At 35.4% G+C, this 13,326-nt stretch overlaps 1 protein-coding gene across 1 annotated transcript in view; it reads left to right on the plus strand.

The window, feature by feature from the left end:
* DACH1 (dachshund family transcription factor 1) overlaps positions 1-13,326 on the plus strand; it is a 431,057-nt gene that overhangs the window by 301,473 nt on the left and 116,258 nt on the right. Inside the window, exons 6-7 of the mRNA XM_012805095.1 lie at positions 9,755-9,890; positions 12,269-12,403. Coding sequence (XP_012660549.1) covers positions 9,755-9,890; positions 12,269-12,403 — 271 coding nt within the window. The remainder of the gene's footprint in view (positions 1-9,754; positions 9,891-12,268; positions 12,404-13,326) is intronic.

The following is a 13,326-nucleotide window of genomic DNA, read 5'->3' on the forward strand; positions in this document are numbered from 1 at the left end:
TTTCAGGGTCGCAGCTCGCCTCAGGAAGGTTGAAGTGCACTCTTCAATCTTCTCTCTTGTCTCTGCTCCAAACCATCAGCTAATTTGCTAAGGTTCTGTCCTTTCAGCCTCCTTCTGGACGGGAGCTTCTGTAAAAAGGTGGCTGCAGTTCGCCATCTTGGCTCCACCTCCCCCCACTCCATTTCTTAATTTAAATTCTTAATAACTAAATATCTATAGGGACATACTAAACAATTATAAACTCTGTACCTATATTAGTCTGTTGTGTGTCAGTGATGTTCATATATGTTTCCTGTTTAATATTCATAGAATATATGTAACATTAACTTGAGATGTTAGATGTTGTATAATCCAGCTCCCCCCAGCACATAGCAGAGAAAAACAACCTTTTTTTTTTCGAGACAGAGTCTCACTCTGTAGCCCCAAGCTAGAGTGCTGTGGTGTCATCATTGCTCACAGCAACCTCCAACTCCTGGACACAAGCAATCCTCTTGCCTCAGCCTCCTGGGTAGGTTGGACTAAAGTGTGTACCACCACTCCTAGCTAATTTTTCTATTTTTAGTAGAGACAGGGTTTCACTCTTACTTGGGCTGGTGGAGAAAATATTTTTTACATCTTCTTTACCCATTTGTAAATATCAAAGCTTTTCTGGAATGCTTATTCTATATTTAGCAATTTCAACAGTGAGGAATGTATTCATTAATCAAATTAAATTTTGCATCTCAATAGCTTCTACCTTAACATTTACTAATTCTACATCCTTGTCATTTAAACACTGTAAGTTCTTTATTTTAATACATGTGGTGTTTCTTTCTCCAGATCAAATAGTCTCATTTCCTCTGACCATTTTTCATCAAGCTTTTTGCTTGAACTCTTCTTTTAAAAAATGCATCTCCTTCCCCATATACATACTGTGGAAGTGAACTGGGTAACAAGGAGGTCCCAGAACAGTGGTTCTCAACCTTCCTAATGCCACAGCCCTTTACTACAGTTCCTGTGGGTCGCGACCCACAGGTTGAGAACTGCTGTGTCTAGAACTAACAGAAACTTCCATTTGAACAATAGTCTATAAATGTAGTCATAATTCTTAAGATTATTTTTGTCATTGACTATATGAGCCAGTATATTTCATGCCTTTTTGACATAAAACTCTATTAAGCCGATATATCTTCACCTTCTACTTACATTAAACATTTTTGTTTATCCCACATTAAGTTTTTAAATTTCCATTCCACTGACTTAAGGTCTTCAGGTACTTTGGAGTGTTAACTCCCCAAACTATCACATTAGCTATTTATGCCATCTTTGTGTTATTTCCAGGCTTTCAAAGGATATATTCCTTTATTACTTTAAATCACTGAGTAAAATAAACACTATAAATCAAGAAATCAATTTCTCTTGTCATCAGAGAATTCCTAATAGGTCGAAATGTTCTACTAATTGATTCTCTTAAGGTACCATTCATTATGTAACCCCAAACCTCCTCGAATGAGTCAATATTTTTCTCACTTTTTATTTAATAAATTTCTCGATGTTATAAGGATTTTGAGGAAAAGATTCTTGTTGAAATAGAATAGCAAAGAAGACAGGGCAGCAGACTTTAGTGATTTAAAGGATGGATTCTGGAGGAAGACTTCTTGGATATATATTTTAGCTCCCTGCCCGAATCATATGATATTGGACAGATTATTTAACAGTATATCTGTGTTTGTTTCTCTTCCTGTATGATGGGGTTGACAGTAATGCTACCTATTAAGTTGCCATAATAATGAAATTAGTATTTTATAAAATACTTAGCAGTCTTTTTATACCTCTATCAGTTTGATATGTCCTCAAGTATTCCAATCATCCGTTTACAAAGAAGTTCTAGAATTTTGTAGGAATCCCTGTCAAGCTTGTGAAATATAATCGCAATTTTATGGTGAGACCTCTGCCTCATCACTATGTGTTTTTTTGTTTTGTTCTGCTTTTTTCACCTAACAAAAGTGTTTTTAAATTATTGACTCGTGACTTTGGGGATTTGTAAAGCATAGTATGCAAAGTAGATTTTTAAATGCAATTTTAGATTTCATGTTTCTTCACATATAAACTAGAATTGTTTTTGAGAAATTTGACAATTTTGAAATTATTCTACATTGTTGAATACATATCTTTCTTCTCATTCCATATTACAGTGTTTTCTGAGAATAGGAAATAAGAGTTAAATTTCTTGGTTTCCACTGCTGATCTGGTGTGTGTGTGTCTGAGTGTGTGATAGAGAGAGAGGGACAGAGAGGAGAAGAGGGGGAGAGAGACTTTTGAAATTCTCTTTTAAAGAATTAAATGTTAAAAACAAATTTTAAAATGCAGCCTATAATTTTCATCTAACATTAATACTTTCTAATATTAATAAAGCAAGTTCTTAAAATCATATGTTAGCAAATAAGACTTGACTTTCATGACGTTTCAAACGTGAAAAGATTATAAACAGAACCAGAGCGACCTAATTCTCAGAGTAGATTAAAATCTTAGAGCAATGTGACATCATAGGTCTCAGGTTTGTTTTTAGTTGCAGAATAGTTTGTTTTTTCGACAAAGATAAAAACAATCTGGAGATATGCTTCACTTTTAGACATAAATTTTTCCCTCAAAAGATTATTTCACATAGTTTTACTTAGATTTAAAAAACAGGTTAACTATGCTCTCTTTAGATTTATTTATACATTTTCATTTAATATTAAAAGAGAATGCTAACAATTAAAAGGCAGCATGTCAACACAACCACCCCAAAGACTGCAGTGCGCCAGTGCACTGAGACAGATCACATTGTGTTGAAGTCCATGACTTTATAATAATAATTTAGGGCGGCGCCTGTGGCTCAGTGAGTAAGGCGCAGGTCCCATATACTGAGGGTGGTGGGTTCAAACCCAGCCCCGGCCAAACTGCAACAACAACAACAAAAAAATAGCCAGGCATTGTAGCTGGTGCCCGTAGTCCCAGCTACTCAGGAGGCTGTGGCAAGAGAATCGCCTAAGCCCAAGGAAATTGGAGGTTGCTGTGAGCTGTGACTTCACGGCGCTCTACTGAGGGTTAATAAGTGAAACTCTGTCTCAAAAAAATAAAAATAATAACTTAAAAATCCTGACTGTCAATGTTTGGGGCATTCTACAGGAGTGATTCTTTGAAAGAACAAAGGTTTAAATAAAGGATAAATAAATGGACGGGAGTGGCATTTTTGTTCCAGCCTTTCTCCTACAAATTGAACCTAAGGATAACCAAAAAATTCACAAAGGAACTTTAAAGTCACAGAAAGCTTCTAGCAAATAGATGCAGGAGAAATGACATGGTGGCTGCCTGCTGCCCAGAAAGTATCCAGCCATTGTTAACATTGTGTTTCACATATTATATGGCTGGATACTTGCCAGGGAGCCTTCCTATCATCAAATTGAAAGTCCTAATTAAGTGATGAATCCCAGGTATGGCCATCAGTGGTGGCTGACATCATAAAAGGCCACCAAGCAGACATGACACACTCCTGGTGGACCACGCAACACTGTCTCTGAAATAGTCTAACCCCCAGATCTACTTGAACCAAGCCTGCAAATGTAACTATGCAGGAAATTCAAGAGACATAAAAACGTAGAGATGCCTTAGACCCACCAAGAATCACACACAGGTAAAAGGTACACGGTGATGGTAACCTGTGGAATATACATTATGCCTCATGAAGTTAAAATAAAAATTGGCTTTAAACATTTTCAGATACAGAAGTGATGGTGCCAGGTAATGGGAGTCTGACCTCCCTTGCTTTCCTCTCTCCATCACTTCTCTCTTTGTTGTGGGAAAAGGAGAAGTCCTACCTTTTAATTAAAATGCTAGTATTTATTTTTACACTGGGTTGAATTGTAATTCCTGAGCCATGATTATGTCTTGCTGCTTAAAGTAGTTTTGTATTACTAAAGGGCCATCTGAAAAGTTACAAGGCTACCTGAATTTTCATACAGATATGGGGAAATACAATCCCCTGTGACCACCGAGGAAGTTCAAGAAGACAGTGGGAGAAAAAAGTTAGGTTGTTTCAGATTGTACTCATGGGTTCTATCATTTCACAGTTAGCAAAACTGAGTATTTTTTGAGTACTATTGTCAAAAAAAAAAATTAAAAGCCATGTAAATTTCCACTGGATGCTAAGTTTACAACTTTCAGTGATAGAATCGTGATATTGCCTGCTTGGTCCTCAACCAGATGTAAGTATGTTACCATCATTTGCTGTGTCTCTTAGAAGTACTTCTTAGCATTTTTTGAATCCAAACCCCAATAGCACTGTTAATAGTACTGTTAATCTTTTTTGCCCATTTTCCCAGAGCAAGAAAATTTGGATGTCACACTTCCTGGATGTAAATGATTCTGTACTTCACCTACAACAGTCACAAGTTTATGATACATGTTGCATTGGGGAAGGAATGTTGCTTACTTACAAAATAACCAGAGCCTAGAATCCTTCCTGGCACATAGTAAGAGCTTGGTAAATACTAGTTGAATGAATACATTTACGTCTTAGTTGTGTTAAAGCTCAGGAATTTTGGTTATATCAAGTACTCTGGTCCACTTTATCAGTTTTGCAAACTACAAGCTATATCAAGACAACTTATTTGACATTGGAAATCTCTCCCTACTTGTAAATCATATTCAGTTAGGAGATCTGTAACTGAAAAACAGATAAATATGAGAATAATTAAAAGAGAGCAAAATAAATGAAGGCAAATAAAATAATCCTTTAGAGAAATGACTCATGATTTTATTTACTCTAAGAAAAAAAAATTTTTTTTTGAGACAGCTCCTCAAGCTGTCCCCCTGGGTAGAGTGCTATGACATCACAGCTCACAGCAACCTCCAACTCCTGGGCTCAAGCAAGTCTCCTGCCTCAGCCTCCCAAGTAGCTGGGACCAGAGACACTCACCACAATGCCCGGCTATTTTTTGGTTGCAGCCATCATTGTTGTTTGGTGGCCCAGGCTGGACTCGAACTCACCCCCTTAGGTGTATGTGGCTGGCGCCTTAGCCACTTGAGCCACAGGCACCGAGCCTTAGGAAATATTTTAATTTGATAAAATGCAATGCATTTTTGAGATGGGGAGGACACAGCGAAGGTAATGCCGTTTTTAAATAGTTAATTAATTGCACATGTAGTTTTGAATATTTTATCTTAGTATTTTGGAGTGCATTGTTTTTGAGAATTTTCCTGGCACCCAGACTGCTTGTTCCACCCAGAGGCAAACGCAGCTTTTTCTTTATTGTTTTCTGTTACCATTAGTTTATTTGTGTGACCTTTTTTTTCCCCCCAGTGGAAGAGTACTCCCCTTAAATTTTCATTTATTATTGTGGCGAGTTTTATAAAGATGGAACATTGCAAAAGATTGTGCTTTATTGATTGGTAGAGTTGATGCAGGACTATCAAGCAGTATGTTGAAGTATTAAATTAAATATTCTTCCTCTCTGTCCTGCTTCAATCCCATCTTGGAGGTTAAAGGTCATTACACAAATGAAATGATAAATCCAGTTTACAGAGTTTTCCTGTAGATGTTGAACTGCTTTTTGCTTATTACGTCTGAATAAAACTCATTATCTATTTTGTTTCAGTAATAATTACAAGATTCCCTCCTCACCAATTCTTGACTATTTTCATTTTTCTCCATCTTATAGAATACTCTGGAAAGGCAAGCATATAAATGTGATAAAAGAATTAAGCTGTTGAAATAAATTAATTTATTGTGCGACAATGTATTCAAATCTTAGTTGCTCAATGGATTTTACTTTAATGAAATTCTTCAAAGAACAATACATCATGTTCCAAACATTGAAATTATACATTAAATGAAATGACTGAATATGTTGTATTTCATTTTATAGAAAGTTTCAATGGAATCGTTAAGCTTCCAGATCATACAATTTGCATAAATTAAAATATTTTTTTCTTTAAATGACAGTATTAGGTACTGTCCTTGTATCTTCTGTTCTTAAACACAGAACTACAATTAAAGTAAAAGTAAACAAAAGCTCAGTACTACAATTGTATCTGTACTTACTAAGCCTTAAATTATGCTTTTAAAAATATAGTTTACGTGAACATTTTAATTGATTTTTACTTAGCTTATTATGTGATATTTATTTTGAACATATAAATAATTTCATGAATAATCCATAAACTAAAGGAATCACTACAGAAAATTTGACCAATATAATGGCTAATGACCTATTTTTCTACTTAGGTGGAAAATGGTAAAATAAACAAGGAATTATTTTTTAATAGCAAAACCATTATTGCTGGAGTTTTATGCTTACTTTAAATATTGAAGCATTTTATTAGTTAAATATCTCTGCAAATATCTCTCCATTTGGCTACTAAGTAATCTAGTGTGGCAGAGAACTCAAACATGTGAAATGATTTAAGAGGGATTGACTTATTTCAAGATTGTACTTTATCTCTGTGCGGCCACACTCATGCCTTTGCGTGGTCACTAACATAATTATTAAGAAACATATTAAAATGTATTGATGGATACACATCAGTGTGAGGGACCTTTGAATAAAATAGAGTGGTTGATTTAGAAAATTCTATTCATATAAAAATATAGTGATGCTCTTTCTGTGTATTTCTGTGCAATACAAATGTTAATGGATATATCAGGAATTGCTCTATAGAGTAGACAGACTGTATGCCCCTGTATCAGAATTTTAAGAAATCAAGGTTAGACCCTTAAGAGTGTATCCATGGTCATGTATGCAGTTAGGTACAGTATAGCTTCTTAAAGCATTTATACAGATTATATAGAGTTCTGCTATATTTTTTTATAAATCTATACCCTATTGTAAATGCACAAATACTCTAGCAAACATGGAATTTCATCTCTGAGTGCTGTGAACTTGTCCAGATTATCCTTGGATGTGTGATTTCAAGATTGGATGTGAGCCCTCGTGCCACTTGACACTGCTTCATAGTTCAGGGTAGGAATAAGTGTTAAGAAGAGGATTTTAATCCCAAATGCCTTAAATCATAGTTGAATAACAGGAAGTAACTTTGGGCATCCAGATTGGATTTTCTGTTCTTTTAAGTGATATTGGAGTGTTTTTTTTTTTTTCTTAAAAGTTGAGGCCATTTATTTGCGGTGTGGGCTGTAGACCAGATACATGAGGAAGCGCGACTTGCTTCGTTTATTTAGTTTGGCATCTGAATGAAAATCTGTTCATTTCTCACGATGAGATACAGATGTTTCAAATATTTTCATCTGTAATGTATGAAGGTGGAGGCCATCTTTCTGTAGTGTCCTAGGATGTGACAAATGCATGATAGGCAGAATCCAGGTGGGGGTTCTGTATGTGTTTCCCTCTTGTCTTGATTCCCTGGTTGGCTTCCTTACGGTCTTTCAAGTAGAGCCCCATGTGACTTGAGGGGGAAAATATATTGTGTGTGTTTACATTTACCTCTGTATCAGTCAATTTTGCTATTTGCAGAAAATAGGGAACTTAATTCTTTTTTTTTTTTTTTGCAGTTTTTTGGCTGGGGCTGGGTTTGAACCTGCCATCTCCAGCATATGGGGCCGGCACCCTACTCCTCTGAGCCACAGGTGCCACCCGGGGAACTTAATTCTTAACCTCTGATGAATTAATGAAAAGGGCTAATGCTTTTTAGTGTAACACTGACAGTACCTCTGTCCTTTGGTGGGAGAATTCGTTGTCTCTCACAGGGGCCAATCCACACACCACAGACTGGTCCCAGAGTTCCTAAGGTGCAACAGGTTATCCGACGAGAAGATCCAAATAGGCACTGAAACTTTTGAAAGAAGATTTAGTTGATGTTTTTCCCACTTTTTCTTTATTTCATGGAGTATATTTAAGGAAACTATTTATGACATACATTTGAGAGAAGGACTTGGCCATGTTTTCTAGTTATTTTTATTTTATTTGTCATAACCCTTAAAAATGAAGCCTCAGGATATCTGTTGAAATGTTTATTAATAAGGGACGGTATTGAAAAATTAAAAGGGTTTGACAAAAGTGATGCTCAGTCTCAGCTGCACGTTCAGATCACCAGGAAGGTCTTTAAATCTTCTGAACTCTGGGCCCCATGTCAGCCCTAGTGGATGTAGGCATATGTGCTTCCAAGGACCACAACTAGATGGTTTAATGCAATAGAAACTTATTTTCTCAAGCTATTGGAGTCTACAAGTTCAAATCAAGATGTCAGCAAGGCCATGTGCCCTCTGAGATTCCAAACAAAATCTGTCCTTGCTTCTCTGTAGCTTCTGGTGGGGGCTGGAATCCTTGATACTCCTTGGCTGGCAGCTACATAACGTCAGTCTGTGCCTCCAGCTTTGTGACGTTCACCCTCCTGTCTTCACAGCTTCTTTGTATAAGGACACTAGTCATGCTGGGTTAAGAGCCAGCCTACTCTAGTAGGACCTCTTCTTAAGTACAATACTTACATCTGCCAAAGACCCCGTTTCCAAATAAATTCATATTCACAGGTACCAGAGGGAGGACTTCAGCATATCTGGTTTGCAGACAGAATTGAGCCATAACATTCAGTAAATCCGAATCTCTGGGAGTGAAGCCCAGGCCTAGGCCCATTGAGGAACTTGGCAGGTGATTCTGAAGCTCACGAGGATTTCAGCCCATAGTGAGGCTCATGGAATCACTTTGCCCAGAGATGTGCATTGTCCTCGTTTCGTGGATAGTACAAAACCTTGAGCCTCTCCTTTGTTTTCTGTGTTAAGTTAACCATTGACAATTTGGGAACATTAGCCTCCTGTAGATCAATTACATTTTAGAAACTTTCTTCTCTTCTAAATTTGCATCTTTCACCCAGATAAGTAAGAATGTATTTATAATTTATTATGTAGACATTTACTTCTACAGTTTTAAATATTTATTAGTGTAAAGACTGTTCATCAAGACCTATGTCTGTTAATATCTGAAGGTATAAATATCTTGGTACTCAAAGTAGAATATGTTAGCAGAAGGATACCTTCTTTCTTAATCTGTGTGTCCATTTATAATAGTGCATTGGAGACATTTATACAAGATACTTGCAGGTTAATCTAATGGGGAAGGTACAGTTTAGCCAGTGGGGAGCTGTGAAGTAGATTGTGTTAAGGTAATATGTGGAAACATGATACCAAATGTCTCTGGACACAACTGATACACATTTCATGAATTCACCCTTAATACGTTTGTATGGTTGAACTGTAGGTAGGGGTGGGAGGTACCTAAAAATTATTTAAATCAAAGAAGAGTATTCCAGTGTTCAATAATAACGAGTTTCCGTGATGCCTGAGCATGCGACCCTCTCTCTGCATCTGTCCAGAGCACAGCCGTGATGAGGTAGCTGTTAACTTCTCTGGTGTTCTTATCATCACTCATATTGACAATTTGTGTACTATTGCCAGACACAAAGAATATACACTCAGAGATTTTTGCAAAATAATAAGAACCTAGAATTTAATCTTGCTTTGTTTTCACTGTTTGTTATTTAATGGGTTCTTAATTTGATGTTTTGGGGTGTATTCTTTGGGCTCATTTTTGGTCCAAAAAAGGGGGTTGACATTGGTCTTTCTCTAACTGGCTTTGGTCAAGATGTCTTCAGTACAGTTAAATGCTAATGAAATGATGTGTTTATTCTGTTCACATTTCTTACTGTACTAAGAAAAAAATCAATGTTCATTAAGCACAGACCCATTGAATCTACCTCTTTTCTCCCCTCCCCCGTGGTGGTGCAGGAGCGTGTTCCCGACAGCCCCTCGCCTGCCCCCTCTCTGGAGGAGGGCCGGAGGCCTGGCAGTCACCCCTCATCCCATCGCAGCAGCAGCGTGTCCAGCTCCCCCGCACGGACTGAGAGCTCGTCTGACAGAATCCGTAGGTCTCATACTTTCACTTGTCACCATTTTAAACTTTATTAGGTGCAGCTGGCTTTTCTAATCAAAATGCCCTCATTCCAAATAGATCTCAGATGTATCATGTTCTGAGGCCCCGTTGCAATAGCCATCTCTCAAAATTATGTCCCCCAGTTTGCAATATCATGAGGTATGATGCTACATTAACAGGTTCTGATATAAACTCCCTCTCTCAGATGCCACACATCAAGACAAGAGCTAGGAAACAGAGAGAGTAAGTACCCGTCTAGATTCGTTTCTAAACTGAGCACAACCAGTGCTCACATACCTAATGTCTACGGGTACTGTTTATGGATTATTCAATGTTGTTCTTTGAACCCCACATCTACCTTTTTGTAATTCCCTGGTTTTTAAGATTCATTATTGCATTAATGAGTATATCCAGAGAGAGGCATAAATCGAATACATAAATAAATCAAAAAATATTTCTCAGTCATGCAGACGATAATGGACTGAAAAATGTGTAATTGAACAAATCGTAGGATTTGAATCAGTACCAATCAATAATGTGTATTCTTGTTATATGTTATTAAAAGGTAAAAAGTAGGACTGTATTTTATTTCATTTTATGTCCATAATGTATAATCTTGGTCCTCAGGAGTAAAGTTAAAATGCTATTCAGTTAATAGATGATTTAGCAAAGAATCTAAGATTATTTTTCCATTAAATATATTATAAAAGAAGACCTTGGTTGATAAAAACCAAAATTTATTGTAGTATTTCTAGAGTTTAGTTATTACTTTATGATATCATGTTTATAGTGTAAATATTATCTAATTACACAAACTTTACTTGAGCTATTTTGCTGTCCATCGTATTTTCATCAGAGGAAAACATTTCCTAGGCAATGTCCTTATAGGTGATGAAGGAATGTTTGTATAAAGCAAAAATTCTTAGTCTTACAGCTATTGAAGTGTAGAATTTAATGATTATATTAAGATTCATGTCATAAAATTATAAATAAAAAATAGTTCTTGGCAATTATGTCCTTTGACATAATTTATCAAATATAAAAGTTTGACTTGGCATGGCTAAAACATATTCTCTTAATTTTATGAACTACCTCAAAAAAATTCAGATGTAATTTTCCACATGCTTTAATGCTATGCTGACAATAGAATCAGAAATTTGATAGTGAATATTGATTTTCACTATTGTGAAATATTGATTTTTACTATTGTAACATTTTTTAAGATGTTGCCATCAGAAAGGTTCTGGCCTTATAGAGAAAAAAATATATTTCTTCATAATACCTAATGGAAATGCTAGATTGGGGAAGATTTGAAAAAGTTTTGGTCTATATTCATATTATTTTATTAATTATTATATTCCTTTTTATTCTTCATTGAAACAGAGGAGGCATTTTTGCATGCCTGGGCTAACGTAATTGCTGAAATGAAAGTATATACATATGCACATATATGCACATATATGTAGTATTTAATTTTAATGACATTCAAAAAAAATTGTGCCGACAATTTTCAAATATCATGTAGGTAATTCTTACTCATCATGATTCCTGTAATCAATGAATGAAGCAATCTCTCTGAAAGAGATATCTCCATAAAGGCAAAATATCCCCTCGTGCCTTTGTCATACAAATAATGTTTCTTTACCTAAATTCTTCACTGATTATTTTATAGAAACAAGTAATTTTATTGTATTTAAATACAGAAAAATGGATCAAAATTAGGGAAATCACATTCTTATAGTACTAAAATCTGAACTGTAGCCTTTCGTACTATAAATTTAGAATTCAAATTTCACCAGTGTTCTCATTAATTTTTTAAAATTTTAAACTGTTCCTTTTTTACTTATAACTAAAGCCCATTCAGGATGGCACATAAGTTGTATCCTCTTCATTTTTTTTCATCTGGATCAGTTCCTGCGTCCTTTTTGTCTTTCTGTACCTTAACATTCTTCAGAGTGCAGGCCATTGATTTTGTAGAATGCTCCTCAGTTTGGATTTTTTCTGTGTTTCCTCTTGATTAGGTTTAAGTTATAGATTTTGAGAGGAATCACACAGCTGTGATGGGGTATCCTTCTCAGTGAATCATTTCAGAAGACATATTTTTATAAAACCAGTGATAACTTTATCACTGTAGTAAGTTGATTACTGCCACAAAGCTACTTTAAAAAAAACAAAAACAAAAACAAAAAAGCTTATGGATCCTAAGTATCTTGTGAGGCTGCAGAAATATTCCAGACTTCATCAAAAATTTAAATTTAGACCATTCTATGATGTTTGCTTTGTGTCCAAAAGAATTGCTTCAATTTATTTGAAACTTACTTGTGTGCTATGATGTTTTTGCGTTTATTGTTTTGTTTTGGGCTTAACAGCTGTCCATCAGAATGGGTTGTCCATGAACCAGATGCTAATGGGCTTATCACCAAATGTACTCCCTGGGCCCAAAGAGGGAGACTTGGCTGGTCATGACATGGGACATGAGTCGAAAAGGATGCATATCGAAAAAGGTAACATGTGATGACGTGGCCTTGTTTTTCTGTTTAATTTATGAACTAAATATTAATCACAGAATGAGGTGTATTTCTATATCATGTAAAAAGTAGCATATAAATGCTTTTGAAACCTGCAATAATAAGTAAAAATTACATCTCTTCAACAAAAAGGAGGTATGAATGAAGACCTGCTGCCTTTCTCTTAGACAACAGGTAAGTTGCAAATTAATTACTGGTACTTTTAAGAGAAAGAATTATTTGTTCCAGTTGTCACCTCTGAGTTCCTAAAGTTCTGCTATGTGTTTTTCTCAATTCCTTCATGGTTAGTATCATTTTTTCTTGGCATGAAACAACAATAATAATGATGTATAAAATATCATTTTAAAATCTTTTGTTGGATCAAAAGACATGTAACCATTGAACCATTCTAAGGAAATAGAAGTGAATTTTATAAGTCATTGTGCTATTGGGTGTTTCTAGGTTTTTATAGCAAATAGCAAAGCCCAGATAACGCCAAACTATAAAAGTTTCCTACTTTATTTGGTTAGTATCGCACTAACTCAATTTCAGAGGCAAAAATGTTTATTTTTGTGTCCTATCTCATGAAGTTATTTCATGAATAAATTGAAATATTGTTTTAATTTGCAGATTAGAAATGTAATCTAGTGTCACTACATATATATTTTCAAATCGTTACCTGTTGAATTTTGAATATAGGAGCTCCTCCACCTCTTTTTTAATTTTAACTTTGCGTTTCCAAATTTTGTGAATGCAGATTTGCCCATCTTTTTTGATATAACTATCAAATAATCCGTGTCATCAATAAGAATTGTCTAGTTGAAAAATACAGAAAAAGCAAAATTAATCAGTTTTCAAGAAGGAAAATATATGAAGCTGAGTATATAAATAATTACATAGACATGGAAAGATACCAAATT

Source organism: Otolemur garnettii, unplaced genomic scaffold (genome assembly GCF_000181295.1).
Source record: "Otolemur garnettii isolate 467f Iridium unplaced genomic scaffold, OtoGar3 scaffold00036, whole genome shotgun sequence".
Classification (NCBI taxonomy): Eukaryota; Metazoa; Chordata; class Mammalia; order Primates; family Galagidae; genus Otolemur; species Otolemur garnettii.